Source organism: Octopus sinensis, linkage group LG11, assembly GCF_006345805.1.
Source record: "Octopus sinensis linkage group LG11, ASM634580v1, whole genome shotgun sequence".
NCBI lineage: Eukaryota > Metazoa > Mollusca > Cephalopoda > Octopoda > Octopodidae > Octopus > Octopus sinensis.
In genome coordinates this window covers 28,945,620-28,970,551 of record NC_043007.1, presented here as the reverse complement: position 1 = coordinate 28,970,551, position 24,932 = coordinate 28,945,620, and the positions used below count along the sequence as shown (strand labels likewise).

Genomic DNA, 24,932 nt, shown 5'->3' with positions numbered 1-24,932 from the left:
GTCAGCAGTGATGTCAAAATCAAATGTGGAAATGTCAGATAACAAAGAGTTACCCTGGGTCGCAGAAACTTTTGGTGACCATTACATCTTCACTCAAGATGGGGCTGCAGCCCACATGTCCAATTTAACACTGAGCATTTTGGTGGTTTTTGCGACAAGACGATATGGCCTCCCTCAAGTCCAGACATCAATCCCATGGACTTTGCTATCTGGTCCATCTTAGAGAGTAATGAAAGTTTCTGCTCATTCCTCTTCAAATGTGTCAGACCTGAAGAAATCCCTTCTGTCTTCATGGGTCCAGTTGGATAAAGAGGTGGTATGGAGCTCATGCAACTCAGTAGTGGCCTCTCACTTGCAGGCTATGATCAAGGCAAAAGGGGATTATTCTGAAATGTAATTAATTCAGTGAATTGACAATTTACATTAGAACAGGTGTGCCAAATTTCATTATCCTACCTTAAGTTTATTTTGAATAATTAAGAATTATCAATGGGTGAATCTTTCTGGGAAGCCCTGTATATAATTTTTACAGTAATTCAAAATGAATGAAAGTTTATCTTATATTTTAGGTTTTAGATTTAGTACGAATGCATACATACTCATGCAATTACATACACACACATATGCAATGATATACACGCATTAACCTACAAACACATAACACATACAAACACACATGCACATACTTACATAAACAAACAAGTGCACACATTTATATATATATACAGCCATATGCATAAACATCCATCCATGCCCACCCACATGAAGACGGCTCATCAACACCTGCTCCCCCCCCATCTCTCTACCTTTCTAAGCATGGGTATTTCTCAATGTCAAATATAATTTTTTTTTATTTCTAAGTTCCACTTTTACTTTCCTTCCAGCAGTATTCATATAAAATATAATATAACTAGTCATATACTCGGGTTAACCTATAAACAGGTATAACCTCCCCACCACCACCACCACACTCACTAAATAGATTAGAAATCTATGTTTGAATGAACTGTTGTTGTGTGACCCTTGGTCAAGCCTGATCCAGCCCAACTGTGGTCATAGCTATGACCATCATGTCATTTGCTGAGATATAATGCATTTAGGACTATATTTATCTAAGGTGTACTTCCTTTTTAAGAACAGTAAGAAGTGATTTGAGGGTGATTTGGTTTCTATTTCCAGTAGATCAAGTGACCATGTAGTAGCCCTGTTATTATATCAGTGTTGTCAATATGAGTGAGTTAAAAGTAAAGTTATTTTGATTCTGCTTTCAGTTGTAGTCAGGATTATTAAAACAACAGCAGGTATGCCGTTATATGATCGACTGTTTATAAAATAAGAAGAAATCTTGGTCAAATAGAAACGGTTTTTTAGCACTATTGGAACTTTAGTCTGAAAATTAAGATTTCTGATTTCAAAATTAATCAACAGAAATTTTTTGGGGAGGAAGTGTAGAATAAAACAATGCCACAAAGCATGAAATACTGAAATGTAACGTTGAGAAGTAAGGTGTGTGGGGGGGAAGGTGATAGTGTAGAAATTCTAGATTATTCTTTTTTTTTTTAAAGTTTTAACATCAGATTAAAGTAGATAAAGAAAAGAATGTACAAACCTTCTTTTGTTTCGATTGAGCCTTTGCAATTAAATGTTCTTCGGCTGGATCCTACAAATTCACAGTGGTCATCTCCTGATCCAAAATTGTCTGCTATATCCAAATACCCTGAAAACATTCTGTTACTGAGAAGAATTTTATATCTTTCAGGCTGACCACAAAGTATCACACCAACATACCTTCCAACATGGTACGGAATTTTCTTTATATATCGTGTACCATAACAATCACTTGTGATATCATGGAATGAGAAATTATAGGGTGCCCATTTCCCAGAATTAACAAGCACCTCAGTTCGAAACTGTAGCAGTTCCTTCTTCATGGCATTCATTCTCAAAGACGTTGAATTCAGAATTTCATTCAAATGTCTTATAACATTGGCTTGTTTCTGCATCTCTTCACTTTGGTTCTTTGTATGACTCTTTAGCAGTTGCATTGTGAAGTTTACATGTTGTATTTTACCCAGTAGATTGCCTTTCATGATATTAATGCTTTCATTGTATTTCTGTAATTTCTCCATGGTTTGGTTGTCTGTGCCTTTGAGAGCACTGATTGCTGTGAATAGAATTTGTGAAATATTCAGGAAGTGCAATTTCATTCCATCATCAATCTGTCTGATCTTGGACTGGACCTGGTCCAGAGATCCAGCATGTTTTTCTTGTGTATCATTAAGATCATGTTTCAAGTCATAAATGAGTTCCTCAAGCTTCTGGGAACCAATTACAATTTCTTGGATCTTGGAATCCAAAGGACCCATAATCTCATCTATGTATTCATACAAACTTGAATTAATTTGATTTGACATTCTATGAATGTTCTTCATTGCTGAAATATTTGCCCTGTGTACAGAGTTATTGATCTCATAACGCCAGTCTTCTAGGTTTGGGATTTTTTTATTCAACATCTTTACCTCAGCTATGGTTTTATTTGCAGTTCTTTCAATCGTTTGAACTTTTCTCTTGACTTGGAGGGTTACTCCCTTGGTTGCATTAAGTTGTCCTTGAATGCTGTTACTTTCAATCCTCAGTCTTTCTTCAAGAGAATAATAATTTTTATGCATTTCCTGATATTTTCTTGTCAGTTCTCGAATATTTTTCCTCAACTCTTTAAGTTCTGCAGAAAGGACCGTCGACATAATACGAGCACTTGATACTGGTTGTTCAGCTCTTACTCCATCATCAAGTTTTTGAACAATATCATCTCTAGGGATGCTGTCATCTAGACTTCTCTGCAGGTCTTCATTGAAATTATTTTCATATGCTTTAAAACGTTTATCAACCTCTTGCGATATGGTGTTGTTGACATTGCGAAAGGCATTCAACGTGTATTTCTCAACAATAGTCTCTAACTGTGGCACATCAGCTAAAGCTTCGTCTTTCACTTGGTGATTGTTTATTGATGATCTCCCATAGTAATATGGATGAGAAGTTGTATCTGTTTTACGGTGACCATGCTCTTCTCCAGTCCTACTGCTATCAGGATTTCCAATCAGCTGGTTAATAATCTTTTCAAGACGATTTATTCGAGAAGTTACACTCATCCTTTTCCCCGTACTGCTTTGAATATGAGACAGTAACATATGTTTTAATGACTTCATTTTTTTATCGAAATCATACATGTCCTCTCTGTTTTTATCAACTAATTTTGACAAGCTTTCAACATCGCTACAAGAACTCTTAATTTTATTCCTTGGAATCACCATACTGAGTACACATTCGTCTGAAGCTGCTGATACCACAACAGATACAATCACATTTGATAACAAGAATATTAAACCCAATAACACTGACAAATGCATGATGAATGATGAGGAATTATTAAACAATCTTAGATTTCACAATGTGTCACCAGTTTTGTTTTGCGTTCTAATCGCTTGTCTTCTTTTTTCTTAATTCTGTTCTGAAAGTTACTGACTCTGTTAGGTGTGACTAGCACCTGTTAGATCACTATGGTCTCCTGCAGAAATAAACATCTTCATTACAGAGAATAATTATTATTTATGAGGTTGGGGAAGGAAGTGGGGTGCTTATTTTTTTTTTTTTGTTTCGTTTTTGTTTTGTTTTATTTAAAGTCAGTCAATGAAAGGAATGAGATTTTGTGAAAAGAATTTGCAGAAAAGTTTTTTTAAAATTAACCAACGTATAAATAATTATTAATTTGTATGAGCTGACTTTAAAACAATAGGAAAAACGTTGAGAATAAACGGATAAAGAATCTTACATGTCCAACCTGTTTGGTTCTTTCATTAAACCATGTTATATATCCACAGAATAGTTTCTATAAAACACCAAATATTCACACACAAAAATCTTTTTCCTTAGTTTCTCCCAGAATGAAATTAACTTTTTCCTTTTTTTTTTTCAATTTTTTTTTAATAACATATTTTGCTTCTGTTAAATAAACATTTTTTCTCCTTTAGAATCTGTTTTTCTCTCTTTTTTTTTTTTTTCTCAACTGTTGTAGTGTGTGAAGCAAACTGCTGTAGAAGTAGAACTATATACCGCTGCTGCTGCCAGCTGCTCTTGAAGTAAATTACCAAAGTGTGTGTTGTTCTAAGAAGGCAGGTCTCCCTCCTCACCAGTAATAATCTCCTTCCTTCCACTTGTACAACCAGCGGCTCTTTAACTTTAACACTTTAACTTTCCCAAAAAAAAAAGAAAAGAAACACTTGTCATCCACCCCTCACTCCTGCAACCACAACACTTACACCATCACTCTCCTCTCACTATCCTCTTCTCTACTATTTTACAGTTTCCAGTTCAGTTGTAAGATCTTTTTTTGTTTTTATTTTGTTTCTTGTTGTTTATTTTGTTTCCCCTCCTATTTATTATGTGAGGTCTTTATGCATGATAACCTTAACTAAACAGAGGGAGAGAGAAAGAGAGAGAGAGATGAAGAGAGAGAGAGAGACGAAGAGAGAGAGAGAGGGGGCAGAAGGACCAGCATTTACATTTTCCTTCATCAGTTTCCAGACTGATTTCTCATTGGTTGATGTCAGCCTTCCACTTCAACATCATCCTTCTCCTCCTCATCACTCCTCTACCCTCTTGCCTCTTTTACTCTTTCATTTATTCACGTGTCCCCTCCCTCATTTTCAGCTCTCCCTCTTCTTACACTTCTTTCTCTCTCTCTCTCTCTCTCTCTCTCTCTCTCTCTCTTATTTACAGCTTCTACATGTGGGTATCCTTTCACTTTGTGTGTGGGGGGTATGTGTAGGTATGAGTGAATGTATGTTTGTGTATGTGTATGAACATTGTGTATGGATGTGTGTGTGTGTATATATACATATTGATGGATGCATGTGTATGTAGACCATATGTGCATGTATGTATACATATAACTATGTGTATGCCACCACCCCCACCATCCCCATTACCACCAAGCCCCTCACCAATGCCACCAACATATCTACATGTGTACTGCTTCCCACCCTCCACATTTACACACTCCCACACATGTGCATGCACATACACACTTCCACACACTTCCACACACACACATGCACACACATAATCTCATATTTAAAATTCTGATATTACATAAGGCAGATATATTCGGCAATAATTTCTCTTCCAAATATTTCTTCTAAATTCAGCTCCAAAACAGCAAACTTTATCACTACCCTCATCATCTCCATCATCTTAACAATCGTCATCATCATCATAGCCACCATTGCCACCAACCTTGTCGTATAGCCACAATCACAGTTATCATCATTATCACAAACCCCAATGTCATTATCTGAATATTTTCCTTTTTATCTGCCACAGCATCATCATCATCATCACCACCACTGCCATCATCATCTTTGGTGCTTTTGACAATTCTTCATCAAATGAATTCTATTTAATGTAGAACCCAATGTAAATTAAAAGAAGACAGGTATGTCTTTTCTGAGGAGCAGTCAACAAATTGTGAAATGGCCCATCAGGAGACTCCCTCCGGTTTTTGCATCCCACTTATACAGAAAGATTATGTTTACATTGTTATTTAACCCACAGTGTGGTTTTCTAATGTTTAAATTATTTCGGTTCTTCTGATTTATGCTCTGTTGCACTAAAAGACCCCACTACAATTTATGTATGTCATTATTCAGTTATATCAAGATTTCTTTTGCCAATAGAGAAAGAACCGGTTTCTAACCTAAATCCAAGGCTTCTTCATCGGAATTTCAACATCAACAACAGAGTATTTTTGTTAGTGTGTGTGTATGTATGTATGTGCAGATTTGTATGTTTTATGTATGTATTCTCATGTGTATAATTGCATATCTAGACATGCAGCATGTATGTATGTATGTATCCCTATGTATATGAGAGAATAAAATAGGAGAATTATTTTAACTGCTTTAGTTATCTCTTGAATTAATCTTACACAGGTTTCACCAGTGAGTTCTGATAATTTATGTGATAATCATTGCATATTGTTGCACTATCTATAAAGAAGAAATGTTGTGAGTATATTTAAAGTTGAATTGTTGGTGTAACCATGATGTTCAAGTCATCTGATGAGTTCAGTGTCTTTATTTACATTAATTTGTGAATATACAGTTGTATTTTATAATACTGAGCAGACATATTAATGCAAGCATGTAATCATAATTTCTTTCTTACCAAAATTAATGTTACATGAAGGTTGCAAAATGGGTGTAATTTTATTGAAGTCACACAAATAAATATACATTCACTTCTCATAACTCCTAGTTTTACATTTTTATATACGCTTCATGAAATAATTTCATTGCTTAGATTTTCTGGATTTTCAGTTCCACAGAAACTCTACGTGTTTTTTTTTTTGTGCAATTCAGCTTTTGATGTAGTTTTGTGCTGGTTCATTATGTTTGGACTATGATCATTTTCAATTGGTGTTATTGTAGACAATCCATTTTTCATTAGCATTTGTGATGCATATCGTTGTGTTAAGTGAATCTCTTCCAATTCTTGTGGAATCCAAATATCAAGCTTCTGAATGTGTTCAAGACATTTTAAGTGATTTTCAGTTGTTGTGTGTGATACATTTAACCTCTCTGCAATCTCTCGCACAGTTATATGACAATCAGATTCAATTATGGCTTTGATTTGCTCATCATGAACTTGCGAAGGTCATCTTTGAGTGAAAAATCTCCAGAACAGAATTTTTAAAACCATTTCTGACCATGTACGTTCTGTTAAGCAATCAACACCATAAACTTCACATATCACTTTGTGAGCCTCAGCAGCTTTCTTGCCTTTATGGAAATAAAAAAAGCAAAATATGGCGAAAAGGTTCCTTTTGCACTCCATGTTAAAACTGACACTGAATTAACAGCTGTAAACAAATTTACACACAATTTGCTTCTAAAGTAAGCTAAAAGTAACGGCTATCAAATGTCAAAAGGAACAAAATCATTAAAAAAAATGGCAATGAAATTACTTTCTTGCCAACCCAATACTGGTGGCATGTAAAAAGCACCCACTACACTCTCGGAGTGGTTGGTATTAGAAAGGGCATCCAGCTGTAGAAACTCTGCCAGATCAAGATTGAAGCCTGGTGCAGCCATCTGGTTCGCCAGCCCTCAGTCATTTGTTCAACCCATGCTAGCATGGAAAGCGGATGTTAAACGATGATGATATCAGATAATTTTTCTGTTGTATCAACAACTGGTGAATGCATACAATAGCAATGTACTTTTTATTTTGGTGGGGGAAGCAATTTGGTTGCTTTATTGACTGTTTCTCTGCTGTATGAATATCGTTAGCAAATGCTGAAAATAATATATAATTAATTGTTGTTAAATCTGGATTTGAAACTTATTTCCAAAAACTTTGATGCCATGGTTGTTAGAACAAAGATCTTGTTACAAGAGATAAGACAGGTGTTGAACCAACTTTTATTTTTAATTTCTTGGTCTAGGAATATTTGAATGAAATTTTGGTGGGGATGAACCATGTTTAAAAGCAACTCAAAGACCTTAATGAACTTCCTTTAACTATTTGGCAATAAATGGCCCTTCAAGTTTGTTTTTTTCAAAAGTTTAGGATCAATGACTTGTGAAACTGGACTGAAATTATGTGAGGAATCTAATATGCTAGGCATTATTATCTTCATAAGAATTAGCAATATGGTTTTGATCAATTTCTTGCTAAGGAAATAGTCTGGATATAGTTTAGGAGGTTGTCAAGCAATAAAGACAAAGTGAATGCATTGAGTGGGTGGTTGGGTGAGTGAGTGCATGAATGGGGATTCTGAGTGGGAGAGTGAGTGAGTGTGTGAATGGGGATTCTGAGTGGGTGAATGAGTGAGTGGGAGAGTGAGTGAGTACGTGAATGGGGATTCTGAGTGGGTGAATGAGTGAGTGGGAGAGTGAGTGAGTGTGTGAATGGGGATTCTGAGTGGGTGAATGAGTGAGTGCGTGAATGGGGATTCTGAGTGGGTGAATGAGTGAGTGGGAGAGTGAGTGAGTGCGTGAATGGGGATTCTGAGTGGGTGAATGAGTGAGTGGGAGAGTGAGTGAGTGTGTGAATGGGGATTCTGAGTGGGTGAATGAGTGAGTGGGAGAGTGAGTGAGTGTGTGAATGGGGATTCTGAGTGGGTGAATGAGTGAGTGCGTGAATGGGGATTCTGAGTGGGTGAATGAGTGAGTGGGAGAGTGAGTGAGTGTGTTGAATGGGGATTCTGAGTGGGTGAATGAGTGAGTGCGTGAATGGGGATTCTGAGTGGGTGAATGAGTGAGTGGGAGAGTGAGTGAGTGCATGAATGGGGATTCTGAGTGGGTGAATGAGTGAGTGGGAGAGTGAGTGAGTGTGTGAATGGGGATTCTGAGTGGGTGAATGAGTGAGTGGGAGAGTGAGTGAGTGTGTGAATGGGGATTCTGAGTGGGTGAATGAGTGAGTGCGTGAATGGGGATTCTGAGTGGGTGAATGAGTGAGTGCGTGAATGGGGATTCTGAGTGGGTGAATGAGTGAGTGGGAGAGTGAGTGAGTGCATGAATGGGGATTCTGAGTGGGTGAATGAGTGAGTGGGAGAGTGAGTGAGTGTGTGAATGGGGATTCTGAGTGGGTGAATGAGTGAGTGGGAGAGTGAGTGAGTGTGTGAATGGGGATTCTGAGTGGGTGAATGAGTGAGTGAGAGAGTGAGTGAGTGTGTGAATGGGGATTCTGAGTGGTGAATGAGTGAGTGGGAGAGTGAGTGAGTGTGTGAATGGGGATTCTGAGTGGGTGAATGAGTGAGTGCGTGAATGGGGATTCTGAGTGGGTGAATGAGTGAGTGGGAGTGAGTGAGTGCGTGAATGGGGATTCTGAGTGGGTGAATGAGTGAGTGCGTGAATGGGGATTCTGAGTGGGTGAATGAGTGAGTGGGAGAGTGAGTGAGTGTGTGAATGGGGATTCTGAGTGGGTGAATGAGTGAGTGGGAGAGTGAGTGAGTGTGTGAATGGGGATTCTGAGTGGGTGAATGAGTGAGTGAGAGAGTGAGTGAGTGTGTGAATGGGGATTCTGAGTGGGTGAATGAGTGAGTGGGAGAGTGAGTGAGTGTGTGAATGGGGATTCTGAGTGGGTGAATGAGTGAGTGCGTGAATGGGGATTCTGAGTGGGTGAATGAGTGAGTGGGAGAGTGAGTGAGTGCGTGAATGGGGATTCTGAGTGGGTGAATGAGTGAGTGCGTGAATGGGGATTCTGAGTGGGTGAATGAGTGAGTGGGAGAGTGAGTGAGTGCGTGAATGGGGATTCTGAGTGGGTGAATGAGTCAGTGGGAGAGTGAGTGAGTGTGTGAATGGGGATTCTGAGTGGGTGAATGAGTGAGTGGGAGAGTGAGTGAGTACGTGAATGGGGATTCTGAGTGGGTGAATGAGTGAGTGGGAGAGTGAGTGAGTGTGTGAATGGGGATTCTGAGTGGGTGAATGAGTGAGTGCGTGAATGGGGATTCTGAGTGGGTGAATGAGTGAGTGCGTGAATGGGGATTCTGAGTGGGTGAATGAGTGAGTGGGAGAGTGAGTGAGTGTGTGAATGGGAATTCTGAGTGGGTGAATGAGTGAGTGGGAGAGTAAGTGAGTGCGTGAATGGGGATTCTGAGTGGGTGAATGAGTCAGTGGGAGAGTGAGTGAGTGTGTGAATGGGGATTCTGAGTGGGTGAATGAGTGAGTGGGAGAATGAGTGAGTGCGTGAATGGGGATTCTGAGTGGGTGAATGAGTGAGTGGGAGAGTGAGTGAGTGCATGAATGGGAGTAGAAAAAGTAAAACAGAGATGAGGCAAGTTTCTTAGGCAACAATGAGAAACAGCCTAAAACTCTAATCAGATACTTAAAAGTAACCCCCATTCTTCTTAGTTTGACAGAAACCAGGTCCTGGCTTTTAATCAACAATTTAAGAAATCTTAGCTTCATTATTAAATTTCACTATCCTGCAGCTTCATTCAAGAAACCAGACAAATACACAAACAGCTTTTTTCATTGTCATTATTCAACAAGACTGGCAGCAAAGTCCAAGATTCTCCTTGTGGACTCAGACTGGAAATTTTGTCAAAAATTTCTCCAAGTTCAAAGAAAACCTAAATAAATTATTTTAAGATTATATTTTATAAACTGTGTTACTTCAAGAGTGTGTAACCCAGATTAATTGTATGTCACCATTGTGGAACAGAATTTGGTATATTAACGAATGGGGTAGGAGAGGTTTCAAAGTTATTGGCACATGCATAGGAATGCAGAAAGTTCAGCTTTGTCTGAAATTCCTTCCATGGAACCCATCATTACCAAAATTGGGATATAGATTGATTATACTTATGTGAAAGTTAATGAAGCATTGATATTGTCCCCAAAGGATGAAAGGCAAAGCTGACATCAGCAGAATTTGAACTCAGAATGTAGAGACAATTGAAATGCTGAGCATCTCGCCCACCATGCCATCTTCTCCTCTTAACATCAACAATTTATATTAATGTTTGTTTTCATGTAAAATTACACATAAAAGTAATTTAACATTAAACTGAAGAATTGCTCAATACATTCTTTTATGAGAAGTGGGGTGACAGTGATTTTGAAGTTTAGACTTGTTAGCCTTCATCAGACTGAAGGTTAGCAGGCTGAAGCTTTGAAGTCATCATCAACCTTCTTATAAAAGTATCATTACATATACATGTGTGTGTGTGTGTGTGTATGCGTCATGACATTGTACGATAGTTGTAAACAAGTGTCACCATCTTGTAAAGTGTGTCTATTTGCAGTCTTCTGTGAAAACTTGTCTGGCAATGGAGAAATATCACTTTGCTTGGAAACAGTTGAAGGTTGTGACAAGAAGGGCATCCATTTGTAGAAAACCTGCCTCAATGAATTGGTTGCCCCTTAAAATGATATATATGGTCGCCAAGAGTAAATGAAAGGCTAATGAAAGCCATTCATGTCATGTACAGGGGTGCTTTAAGCAAGCTGTGAGTTAGCAACGAGTAGAACAACACATTTGGTGTGCAGTCATGGGTTTACCAGTTCTTGGTTCTCAGGTGGCTTGTATCCAATCATATTCCTCCTGGCAATAACAGAGACCAGAATGCTAATCCCTTCAGGAAAATGGCTGTTTGATATGGAGAAAAGGTGTTGGTAGAAATTCCATAGACTGTACCAGAAGTACTGGTCGTCCAACTTACTGGATCCTGTTGCATCATCCAACTCATGTGAAGTTATGATCACACACACACACACACACACACACAATGGTGTAATGCTGAAAAAGCAAAGTGGTGGAACATATTTTGAAGTATTGTTGAGATGGTGGGATGTGTGAATGCCAACATATGCCAACTTAGACATGGCATAACTAAAAGTCCAACTGTATGAACAAGCCAAAACAAAGTATGGCATCAACTTTCAAATATATCTGGTGGAAAATTGGAAATGATACTTAGATGACTACCTCATTCTGTGAACATCTAGATGAACTCAATAATTTAAAATCTCTACTCAGTAACATCAATAACAAAATTCACTTCACAATGGAATGTAGCCAAAACCAACTACCCTTCCTAGACGTTTTGATGTTAAAGAATGTCACGAACTTAGGAAATGACATCCACTACAAACCAATGGACACTAAACAGTACCTGCTGTTTATTTCATGCTTCCCAAAACATATCAGAACAAATATTCCATTTAACTTAACCAGAAGACTCTGAACAATTGTCTCCAATCCTGAAATTCAGAATAAAAGACTCCTAGAATTAAAACAGGCACTACTTGAAAAAAGTAGCCATCTACTCTAATAGAAAAAGAAACAGAAGGCACCAAAGCAAAATACTTTGAAGAATTATGAAAAGCCAAAAACGGTTCAAATACACCCCAAAACACTATCTTTAATTACAACACACAACCCAAGAAACACTGAAATATTCAACATTATCCATCAGAAAATATTATTATTGAGCCAAGACCCATGAATGAAAAAGCACCTGAATCATACAAAATAATCAAATGCAAAAGACAACCAATATCCCTAAAAAAACCTACTTACCTGTGCAAAACCACCAACTGCAGACTCAATTCCAACAGGTAAAAGCTGTGGCTGCTCTAATTGCATAACTTGTACCAACTTTATTCTGCAAGTTTTACTGCATATCCTGACACCAACGAAGGGTGTCTCAGCATGCACATGCTCAGAGGAGTTGTCATCATGTATGCTAGTGAAACCATCACTGGAACCCTAACTACTTTAGGTCAGAGTGAGTCGTGGCAACAATAGTAGCCAAGAAGTGGTTCCACACCACTCAGAACCCTGCGACTCCTGAATCAGAGCACCAAACCCTGGGGATAGGAACTCAGAGAGTGGTTCTCATGTTATACAGGCACATATCACTATAATCCAATGACGTACAGATGTCTCTTTATGGTGACCTCATTTATTCTCCCATTTACTGAAAGTCTATGGGTGATGGATGAGTGGTGACACGTGTAGACCTAACCAGTTGGAAGTGCACAGCAAGTTAAAAACCTTTGTCTCTCAGCTGTGCTTGAAACCATTCAGACTGCAGCAGGACCGAATAGTCTTCCAAGAAGTCATGGATGGAACATCAAAAATGCCATTGATAATGAGGAAATACAAGGAGACAGCAATCGTTCGTGAAGATGGAACATTTGCCATGTTTGTGTACACGTATGCATATATATATATGTATATTTTTTGATATATACACATGTTGTGTGTATGTACACACGTGTGTGTGTGGTTGTCCTTATCTTTACACTAGAGAAGCTCCAGGCCAAAAAAAAAAAGCCTAATGTTTTATAAATAGAACGATAAGAATATAAGAGTAGCTTTTTAGAAAGAGTTGGGGTGACTATGAAGGGAGGAAGGCGAGAGTGAAAGTAGATGGATGCTGAAAAGAGAAGTGTGTCTCAGTTTGTAGATCTCAGTATGTAGAGACTGATAAATAAATGCCCCTGGCCATTTTTTCCCCTGCCCCACCATCCTGACTTAGACTCAAGGCCAATCATTTTGATTATACTGACCCCCACCCCCATATTTGATTTGACTGGTACTTTATTTGCAACCCTGGGGAAGTGATGGCAAAGTTGTACTCAGCAGGATTTGAACTCAGAATGTATGACTGAAAGGAAACAGCAGAGGACGTCTTACCCAACGCCTTACCAATTCTGTCAATCCTAATAATAAATGATCCTAACGAAATACCGATTCGTCTCCATATATATTTATCAAATATCTATAAAACCAGAATAATTATACTTCAATATGTATGAAGTTCGTCTTTTTTTTTTACATGAGAGTCGACACCTACAAGCTTAAATACAAGTCTAACACAGAGTTATCCAAAATAATACTTTCTAATTTTCACGCAAGGCCAGCAATTTTTTGGGGGGTGGGGTGTTATGCAATTATAGTACTCCCCAGTGCTCAACTGGTACTTATTTTATTGATCTTGAAAGGATGAAAGGCAAAATGGACCTTTTGGATAGCAAAAGGCCCCCTGTTGGATAGACACACATGCACACACACAGAGTGATGATGAACAAAGTAAAGAGTACTTAATGCCAGGAGATGGAGTATAAATTATTATTTATTGTGAAAATTACAGCCATGTTGCCATACTGATACTCAGGGTTTCTTACTAGTTGAGTGAACCAACTCTTATTTTACATTCAATCAGATCCGACTACAAACCAAGATTTGGCTGGATATCAAAATGGCTGATGAAAGCGCAGATCTCGAATGGGACAGGATGTTAACATTTTACTCTTTTTTCTTTTCAAAATAAAGTTTCACAGCTCACAAGGAACAGCATTCGGTGAGAGTTTTATTGTTTTATTTCCCCCCCCCCCTATTTGCCCTCAACTGAATTGCAAACACCATTAAAGGCAACTTTAGAATCACATGCACAGCAATTCTACAATTAATAACAACACACACACACACACACACACACACACACACACTATAATTGCAACACTTACACAATAAATGCAGAGAAGTGCAAACACAATTAACAGCTGCACAATTAACAACAGAAAAATGGCCTTGGGTTGAAGTGCTATGGACTTCTTTTTCATTTTTTTTTAAAGTCCATTTTTCCCATTTCCTCATGGGGTGGACAGAGAGAGAGAGAGAGAGAGCGAGAGTGAAAGAGAAAAAGGATGAGAAAAATGTTCAAAGGCGCAGGAGTGGCTGTGTGGTAAGTAGCTTGCTAACCAACCACATGGTTCCGGGTTCAGTCCCACTGCATGGCATCTTGGGCAAGTGTCTTCTGCTATAGCCCTGGGCCGACCAATGCCTTGTGAGTGGATTTGGTAGACGGAAACTGAAAGAAGCCTATCGTATATATGTATATATATATATATATGTGTGTGTGTTTGTGTGTATGTTTGTCCCCCTAGCATTGCTTGACAACCGATGCTGGTGTGTTTACGTCCCCGTCACTTAGCGGTTCGGCAAAAGAGACCGATAGAATAAGTACTGGGCTTACAAAGAATAAGTCCCGGGGTCGATTTGCTCGACTAAAGGCGGTGCTCCAGCATGGCCACAGTCAAATGACTGAAACAAGTAAAAGAGAAAGAGAGAGGCTTAATGTCAAGTATGTCAATATTTAATGTTAATGGCTCGTCCCTGTTATATAATACTTTCACTTTAATAGTTTCACACTTGCAAAGAGAAAGTAGGAGAAAGTGTGGTGGTAATAGCAGGAGTAAACCACTTGAAATGAGAGAGGCAAATCGGAAAATATTGAGTTTTCTCGAATTTTTGCTTAATTGGGGGTCAAATTGAAAAAACTTTATATGCCATGACCCAATCGAATCTACTTCGAAAAATCATAGGTAAATTCCAATTGAAGAAATTCTATATTGTAGAATTGTATTAAAAAGGAACATGGGAACAGGCAGAGAAAATCTGCCTTTTATCATAAGAGATCACATGCTAATTTGAAACAGGAAAGCTGTAGCAAATCTGTCTCATGAAATTTTTCTTGATTCATGAAGGCACAGAAAAGTAGATGTGAAAACGACTGGTGGTAATGATGATGGTGATGATGATATACATTAATGTGTGGGTTTTATGTATAATCATACATAAAAGCATTCAAACATTTATTGAAAAAGCAATACAATACATAGATGCAAAATATAGCATTTGTTTGTTTACAGAGAGAAGTTTGTCAGTAATTTTGATGTTTCACGACTGATATGTGTGTGTGTTTTGCTTGTAACAATTTGCCCCTATTGATCTGCCTGGCCTAAAGGCAATCAAATTTATTAAAAAGGGTTTTATTATGAGTTACTTTCAGGTAAACATCACTCATAGCAAATATCTAAAAAAATTGGATGTTTTATATGTGTAGATGACTCTGAGCAATTGTTGCTTGAATCAAAAACTGTCCACTCACACACACAGACATACACACACATGCACATACTCACACATACATATACACACACTCATATACATATTAATTCATAGTATCTTGATTGCGTCCTTGTGTCTCTGAAGTTCCCTAAAACAAATCACTGAAGTGGAGTTGCTCTCTCCCTAGACCTAAAGGAATACAAATTTTTATTGAATTTTGGTAGGCATTACTGATAATCTCCATATGGTTTTTGTGGATATCCTCCAGTGTAATGAGTGTCAGGCTAATACCACAGCTTTTGAAGAACAGAATTTCCTACGTGACTTGATTTTCATAGTGCAGACGGATTGCTTATATGGAGACTACGTGGATGTTGTGTGTGATGCTGTAAGTTACAGTTTCTTGGTTAGAATAGCTTACCTAAATGTTATGCATATTGAAAATATTGTGGTACTGATGTGTAGTTGGAAAGTTGTGCCTAACAGGAGATAGAGAGGAATGGAATGTGAATGAAACTAAGTCAGTGAACTACATAGTGAACTTCAATTATTTCACCAAGAGAGATTACTTTGATCTATTTTGATGTTGTCCAGTAATCATAACATTTACTACAAGCTCAAGATTGTAAACTGACTGATGTAAAAAATAAGTTTACAGTATAAATCTCTATCTGGGATATTCTTAATTTGTAAGAGAAGGAGTAGCACTAACCTTTTTAGGCTCTCCTTTCATGCTGGTAATTAACAATGTCACAAGGTTTAGGTGTTGATGTCTGCTGCTGGCAAAGTAGTTCTGGGAAGGAATGATATTGTGTTTCATGAAGTGATGGGGCTCGGAGATCTGAATGTATCTAATGAATGATTATATATTGGGTAATTAATTTAGTGGAGCATAGACCATTGTAGTAGAGGATAGAAATGACATTGAGATGACACAGCAAACCTATGAACCAGTGATTCCTTCTTTGCCCTTTAGTTGAATGTGCTTCTTTTTGTGTGTGTGTATATGACTGATGTAATACTGTGTGTATAGATGATATATTGTGTCATATAGTTGGTAACTGATGTATAAAGCCGGAACACTGTCCATAAATGATGCAGTATATTTCATATAGTATATATAGCTACACAACAATGTGTTATACTGGATGTATATAAATGGAGCACTGTACATCTTGTGCTCTGCATTATATAACCTGTGACTGTTGTATGTAGTTACAACACTGCAACTGGTAACTGTTTCGTTAACTAGAAGTGGTCAATTCCATATGGTCCATTGTCCTGTCATTGTTGAGATTGGTCCCTCATCCACTTATTGGCTTGCTCCAGAGATCATTGAGGGGATGCGTCTTACTTTGTGGGCAACAGAATACATTTTTGAACCAAATATCTGATTCAGTGTGTTTCAGTGAATTATTAAAATTGTCTCCACTGTGAGACTATGTAAACACAAGGAACAAGACTAGACGCAACTTTAGTCAACCACCACTTGCTATACATCCCCTGCTGGCATCAAAACATACTTGAAAACTAGTGAACTATGCCAGGATGAAGAGGCTGATTTCAATCACATGTCATGGAGGCTTGTTAGGATTTTATCAGACAGAAAAATGGAGACTGATGAGTCGTAGTCTTGATATCTATGTAATTGTGTATGTGTGTGTGTACATGTATGTATATGTGTGTAGTGGTATGTGTATATAAGACTGTGAGAGTATATATGTATGTAATATATATATATATTATATATATATATATACATATATGTAAATGTGTATATCTACGTGTATGTGTATATGCATATATATGTATGTATGTACAACAAGCTCTACTGTCTGTCTTGGTATGGTTTCTATAGCTGGGTGTCCTTCATTACACCACCTAAAAAACACCAAACACCCTTCATTAGACCAACCACTTTATAGAGGATATTTGGTGTTTTTTAGGTGGCACCAACACTAGTGAGGTCACCAAATGACAAGGCCCCTTAACTGAAGGTGGGGGTTGTACTGAGACACAGAAATAGGTGTTTTGCTGTAAATAAAACTCATATCTACAACAGGTGAGGGAGAGAGAGATAGATCAGGGGAAGATGTGACGTGGTGTACACACAGGGGAATTGTATATGGTGAAGCGGACTGGAGATTGAACAGGATAAGTAGGTGGGTGGGTAGGTGGTAAACTTCATGAGATTGTGAAAGGAGAGTGGATGATGGAGGGGTTGAGAATGTAGTGAGTGGAGATGGGTAGGAGGAGGGTGTATTGGAAGGATATGTTGTGGGAAAGAGATTTGACAGGAATATTGTATACAGGTGGTTTCATGAGGGGGAGAGGCAGATAGAGGGGAGGAGAATACAGGGGTGGGGAGCACAAGTTGGGAATTTAGGAGAGAGATTTGTCAGGGTCATATTGTGTGCAGAAGTGGGGTCTCGATTTTACTTGGCTGGACAGATTTCTTCAAGTGTAGCAAATTGCCAATTATGTCTCAGTTCTTCGTTATGACCTCAGGGAAGTCATTTTGCACCACTTCATCGACAACTTCCTTATGCAGCTGTCCTCCTCCATACCCATCACATAACCATACCAGTGCAGTTGTCTCTCTTGCACACTACATGTAACGCTTTGCATGCCCAATTTTTCTTTCAACACTTTGTCAATTATGCACACTGATATTGCACATTCAGTAGAGCATGTTGGCCTCATTTATTTTAAGCTTTCACACATCCTCTGCATCTATATGTATATATGTGTATCTGTGTGTATATTTATGTGTGTATGTATGCACATGTGTCTCCATCTTCTCCACCCACTACTCCTGGGAGGGCAGTGGGGCTGGAGTCCTCAGGTACCTCCTTCATAGGGTCCCATCACAAGCAACTGATTTTCTAGTTGGATTCCCTTGTGTGACCAATTGAGATTATGGACCTTATCCAACCATTTCATTCCTACCACTCAGTCTCCTGGTGCTTAGCACAGCTTCAAGAACACATCTTACAGTACTTTTCCATGAAATTCTTAGATGTCTGTAATATTGGAGCTATTACCTCTCAATGTGGAGAAATAAGAGCTTGACTTGGAGAGACTCCCTCAGCATTACTGCAGATATCCTTCAGAGGAAGTCCAATTTGGCTATGTTCTGTGTGTGTGTGTGTATACACATATATACATATGCATAAATTTAAAATAATAAGGGTGAAAAATTGATTATTAATTTGATTAATATCAATTTAAAACCAGTGGTTTAGCATATTGAAAAATCTGAAGTTTCAGAAAAATTTATATTACATATAAGAGGGATGGCCTGTAAGTGGACATACATTATGTTAGAAGAAGATCCGCTATGGTCTTACCACTAAGAAAGGAATGTTCTCAAGAAAATCTAGCAAACGGCAGAACGTAAGCGAGCAAGACAAACGAAAGGATACAAAATATAGATTAATCACAAACCTGGTTTCATTGTTATTGCTTACGTATTCATTTATGTAATTGTCTGCAACTCATCAGCATATATGTGTGTATATATATATATACACACAACACAATATATATATATAATATATATATATACATATATATATATATACATATATATATATACATATATATATACATATATATATATATATATATATAATTATATATATATATATATTATATATACATATATATATATATATATATATATATATATATATACATATATATATATATAATATATATATATATACATACATATATATATATATATATATATATATATACATACATATATATATATATATATACATACATATATATAAGAAAGTTTGTTTGGTAAAGCACGTGGGTGAATATATAAGAAAATAGTAAAGTGTGAAAAAACGACAGAAGGCTTAAATGTTAAAAAATATATATATTTGTGTCAAAATGTCTGGAGAATATTGGAAAAATTTTTTTCCTTTCCTTAAAATGACATAATTTTAAAATTTTTAAAGAAATTACGGTTTCGCGTGTAGCTTTTCAAATTTCTTGTGACGTTATGTTATATTGCATGGAATTATCGTTGTTTTTATTTCCAGGAGATTTCTAAATAAGGGGAGGTAGTGAGTGATTTTTTCCGGTGTAGGGGAGATAATCGCTTAAAAATTTTTTTTTTTTTTTTTTTTTTTTTCCATTTCCTTGTTAATTTCTCTGTGTCAGTATGTTCGGATGGTTGAGTCTGGGTTTGTACTTTTCAATGAAGAATGTTTCCTTGTTCAGTCTCATTTGTGTTGATGATCCGAAAGCACATTGGTAAAATGGGAAGATTAAAAATTGTGGCAGTAGTTGCTTTGCGCATTTCTCAATGTGCTCACTAAAAGGTATCATTCTATATTCTGGGAATGCAATCTGTTGTCGATGCAGTGTGCATCTGCGCCTGAGTGATAGTCCCGTGGAACCCACGTAGTCTTGGTGGCAGCCCGAGCATTTAATAACATAAATTATGTTTTCAGAGGCACAAGTAAAGTTAGATTTGATCTTAAATTTCTGTCCCTCTTTAAAGAGGAATTCTGATCCTTCCAATAGGTTAGGACATGTTGCACAGTTCGATCTACCACATTTTTTTACTTTTGCATCCGTAATTTTAGAAGACAATTTTGCCTTTGTGAGAATCTTTTTAAGTGATTTAGGCTGTTTGTAGCTTTTAATGATTTGGTGTATGTTTAGAATTTCCTTTAATTTTGGGTTTTTATGAAGTATTGGTAAATTCTGGGTGATGATGGTGAAGGCTTCTTTGTTTCTGGGGTTGTATGTAGATATGTAAGGTAGTATTTTCGGGGAAGGGTGTTGTTGTGTTGAACTTTTCTTAAAGTTTCTATGTTGATTTCTGTTGCACGTCTGATCCCATCCTCTATGAGTTGAGCTGGGTAATGTCTGTCAATTAGGGTGTTTTTGAGTTCTTGCAGTCTAAAGTTCCTGGTATTTTGTTCTGACACTATTGTGCATATCCTTCTTGCAAGTTGAAGGGGATGTTTGTTTTAGTGTGTCTTGGGTGGCATGAATTAAAAAGAAGGTATTGTTTGGCGTCTGTGGCTTTGTAAAAAATGTCTGTTTCTTTTTTAAGGTTAATTTTTTAAATTAGTATATCCAAGAACGGGAGCTCCTTTTGGTTGTATTCCATTGTGAACTGTATTTTGGGTTTATGCTGTTCAATAGGTTTTTAAATTTTAGGAGTTTATCTATGTTTTCATTCCAGAGAATGAAACAATCGTCTAGGAATCGTTCTCTCTCAATACATAAAAGAGAATTGGAAACGATTCCTAGACGATTGTTTCATTCTCTGGAATGAAAACATAGATAAACTCCTAAAATTTAAAAACCTATTGAACAGCATAAACCCAAATATACAGTTCACAATGGAATACAACCAAAAGGAGCTCCCGTTCTTGGATATACTAATTAAAAAAATTAACCTTAAAATAGAAACAGACATTTTTTACAAAGCCACAGACGCCAAACAATACCTTCTTTTTAATTCATGCCACCCAAGACACACTAAAACAAACATCCCCTTCAACCTTGCAAGAAGGATATGCACAATAGTGTCAGAACAAAATACCAGGAACTTTAGACTGCAAGAACTCAAAACACCCTAATTGACAGACATTACCCAGCTCAACTCATAGAGGATGGGATCAGACGTGCAACAGAAATCAACATAGAAACTTTAAGAAAAGTTCAACACAACACACACCTTCCCCGAAAATACTACCTTACATATCTACATACAACCCCAGAAACAAAGAAGCCTTCACCATCATCACCCAGAATTTACCAATACTTCATAAAAACCCAAAATTAAAGGAAATTCTAAACATACACCAAATCATTAAAAGCTACAAACAGCCTAAATCACTTAAAAAGATTCTCACAAAGGCAAAATTGTCTTCTAAAATTACGGATGCAAAAGTAAAAAAATGTGGTAGATCGAACTGTGCAACATGTCCTAACCTATTGGAAGGATCAGAATTCCTCTTTAAAGAGGGACAGAAATTTAAGATCAAATCTAACTTTACTTGTGCCTCTGAAAACATAATTTATGTTATTAAATGCTCGGGCTGCCACCAAGACTACGTGGGTTCCACGGGACTATCACTCAGGCGCAGATGCACACTGCATCGACAACAGATTGCATTCCCAGAATATAGAATGATACCTTTTAGTGAGCACATTGAGAAATGCGCAAAGCAACTACTGCCACAATTTTTAATCTTCCCATTTTACCAATGTGCTTTCGGATCATCAACACAAATGAGACTGAACAAGGAAACATTCTTCATTGAAAAGTACAAACCCAGACTCAACCATCCGAACATACTGACACAGAGAAATTAACAAGGAAATGGAAAAAAAAAAAAAAAAAAAAAAAAATTTTTAAGCGATTATCTCCCCTACACCGGAAAAAATCACTCACTACCTCCCCTTATTTAGAAATCTCCTGGAAATAAAAACAACGATAATTCCATGCAATATAAACATAACGTCACAAGAAATTTGAAAAGCTACACGCGAAACCGGTAATTTCTTTAAAAATTTTAAAATTATGTCATTTTAAGGAAAGGAAAAAAATTTTTCCAATATTCTCCAGACATTTTGACACAAATATATATATTTTTTAACATTTAAGCCTTCTGTCGTTTTTTCACACTTTACTATTTTCTTATACATACATATATATATATATATATATTATATAAAAGGGCTTAGTAAAATAAATTACTTTGCCGCATACTGAACTCATTAGAAATAGCAGCTAAAAAACTTTTTTAAAGCTATTTCTAATACTTAAAGAAAATCTCTCTCATATATAGTGTTTGCTTAATTCAACTCACAAAAGTTTGGGGGTAAGGACATCGAAAAATCAAATGCTAAGGTTATTTGAGAACGTACGTTTCAAGATTAGTCAAAACAACACTTCTATCATCAGCTCAGAAATTCCTTGGTTTGGATTTGGAAACACTGAAAATAAGAACATACCCTTTCGAAGATCTGCTCGTAACTAACAGTGCCAACAAATTCAATTGAATTTGTTGGCACTGTTAGTTACGAGCAGATCTTCGAAAGGGTATGTTCTTATTTTCAGTGTTTCCAAATCCAAACCAAGGAATTTCTGAGCTGATGATAGAAGTGTTGTTTTGACTAATCTTGAAACGTACGTTCTCAAATAACCTTAGCATTTGATTTTTCGATGTCCTTACCCCCAAACTTTTGTGAGTTGAATTAAGCAATTGAATTTGTTGGCACTGTTAGTTACGAGCAGATCTTCGAAAGGGTATGTTCTTATTTTCAGTGTTCCAAATCCAAACCAAGGAATTTCTGAGCTGATGATAGAAGTGTTGTTTTGACTAATCTTGAAACGTACGTTCTCAAATAACCTTAGCATTTGATTTTTCGATGTCCTTACCCCCAAACTTTTGTGAGTTGAATTAAGCAAACACTATATATGAGAGAGATTTTCTTTAAGTATTAGAAATAGCTTTAAAAAAGTTTTTTAGCTGCTATTTCTAATGAGTTCAGTATGCGGCAAAGTAATTTATTTTACTAAGCCCTTTTATATAATGTAATAATTTGAATTCGCCTTGAATGGTCCCTTTGCATACTGAACACTTGGTGAAATTGATTAATAATTAATTTTACCCTCAATTGTTGAAAGTATATATATATATATATTGGCCTGCTTGCTTAGCCAGCAGGGTGGCGTGATTTGAAGGCTAAAACAATGCGAAGCGCATTTTGTGACCAGCGATGTGCAGCAACATCTGATAGCCTGGTCGGTCACTGTAAATATATTTGCAGAGGCTTGGCAAGTATCATCACTAGCGGGGACTCACTACCCTGGACTGATGACAGGCAAGACCCAGAAACATGCATGTCTTCAGATTGCTAGTCCTAGCTGGTGGGGTGCTTGCCTCCCATTTGCAAGCGGGCATGGCTGTGTGGTTAGGGAGCTTGCTTCCTAGCTATATGGTTTCGGGTTCAGTCCCACTGCGTGGCACTTTGGGTAGGTGTCTTTCACTATAGCCCCGAGCTGACCGGAGCTTTGTGATTGAATTCGGTAGGTGGAAGTTACTGCCGTGTGTGTATATGTGCGTGTAGGTGCTTGTGCCTCTCCGAAAGAGAGAGAGGGAAAGACACAGGAAATGTGTCAAAGCTGACAGGAAGCATCGATGCTTCCTAGGGCTATAGAGCAGTGGTGTAATTCCCTTTACAGGACCGTCATGTTATGTTGACATTATACAACCACTCTATCTATATATATAGGCATAGATATATACATAGATATATACATGCATACATACATATATACATATATATATATATATACATATATATATATATATATATACACATAGATATATATATACATAGATATATATATTTATATATATATATACATAGATATATATATACATATATATATATATAAGAAGCATCAGTTGTTGTGTGCAAGAGAGACGATTGCGCTGGTATGGTCATGTGGCGAGAATGGATGAAGATAGGTGTGTGAGAAAGTGCCAATCCCTAGCAGTTGAGGGAACCCGTGGAAGAGGTAGACCCAGGAAAACCTGGGACGAGGTGGTGAAGCACGACCTTCGAACGTTAGGTCTCACCATGGAAATGACTAGAGACCGAGACCTATGGAAGTATGCTGTGCGTGAGAAGACCCGGCAAGACTAATGAAGCCATAACCCATGGCCACTACCTGGGACGTAGTCAGTCCACCTGTGCATACCTTCCTTCTTGTGATACTTGTGAAGACCTGTTAGGCAAGTGAAAGTCAAGTCAAATCGAATCAAATCAATAGATGAACATCAATGAAATTTGTATCCTTGTGGTACCAGTGCCGTTGGCACATAAGAAAACCATCTGAACGGGACCGTAGCCAGTACCGCATTGACTGGCACCGTGCTGTGGGCACGTAACAAACACCATCCGATCGTAGCCGTTCGCCAGCCTCGTCTGGCACCTGTGTCGGTGGCACATAAAAAACACCATCCGAGTGTGGCCGTCTGCCAGCCTCGTCTGGCACCTGTGTCGGTGGCACATAAAAAACACCATTCGAGCGTGACCGTCTGCCAGCCTCGTCTGGCACCTGTGTCGGTGACACATAAAATCACCCACTACACTCTCGGAGTGGTTGGCGTTAGGAAGGGCATCCAACTGTAGAAACACTGCCAGATCTGACTGGCCTGGTGCAGCCTTCGGGCTTGCCAGACCCCAGTTGAACCGTCCAACCCATGCTAGCATGGAAAGCGTACGTTAAAAGATGATGATGATGATGATGATATATATATATATATATATATAAGAATACAAAATGGGACAAGAACGCAAAACACTCAAAGCGACGACACAAAAAACCGACGGGTCATTCGAAGCCTCTAATCTTCAGTCAAGAACCGGATCATACACATACATACATATATATATATATATATATATATATATATATATATATATACATACATAGATATATACATATATATATA

The 24,932-nt window shown here is 37.5% G+C and overlaps 2 protein-coding genes across 2 annotated transcripts in view; one reads left to right on the top strand and one right to left on the bottom strand.

The window, feature by feature from the left end:
* LOC115217293 overlaps positions 1 to 4,303 on the bottom strand; it is a 49,709-nt gene extending 45,406 nt beyond the window's left edge. Inside the window, exon 1 of the mRNA XM_029786936.2 lies at positions 1,610 to 4,303. Coding sequence (XP_029642796.1) covers positions 1,610 to 3,407 — 1,798 coding nt within the window. The 5' untranslated portion in view covers positions 3,408 to 4,303. The remainder of the gene's footprint in view (positions 1 to 1,609) is intronic.
* LOC115217301 (lipoxygenase homology domain-containing protein 1-like) overlaps positions 1 to 24,932 on the top strand; it is a 308,929-nt gene that overhangs the window by 109,246 nt on the left and 174,751 nt on the right. The window lies entirely within an intron of this gene.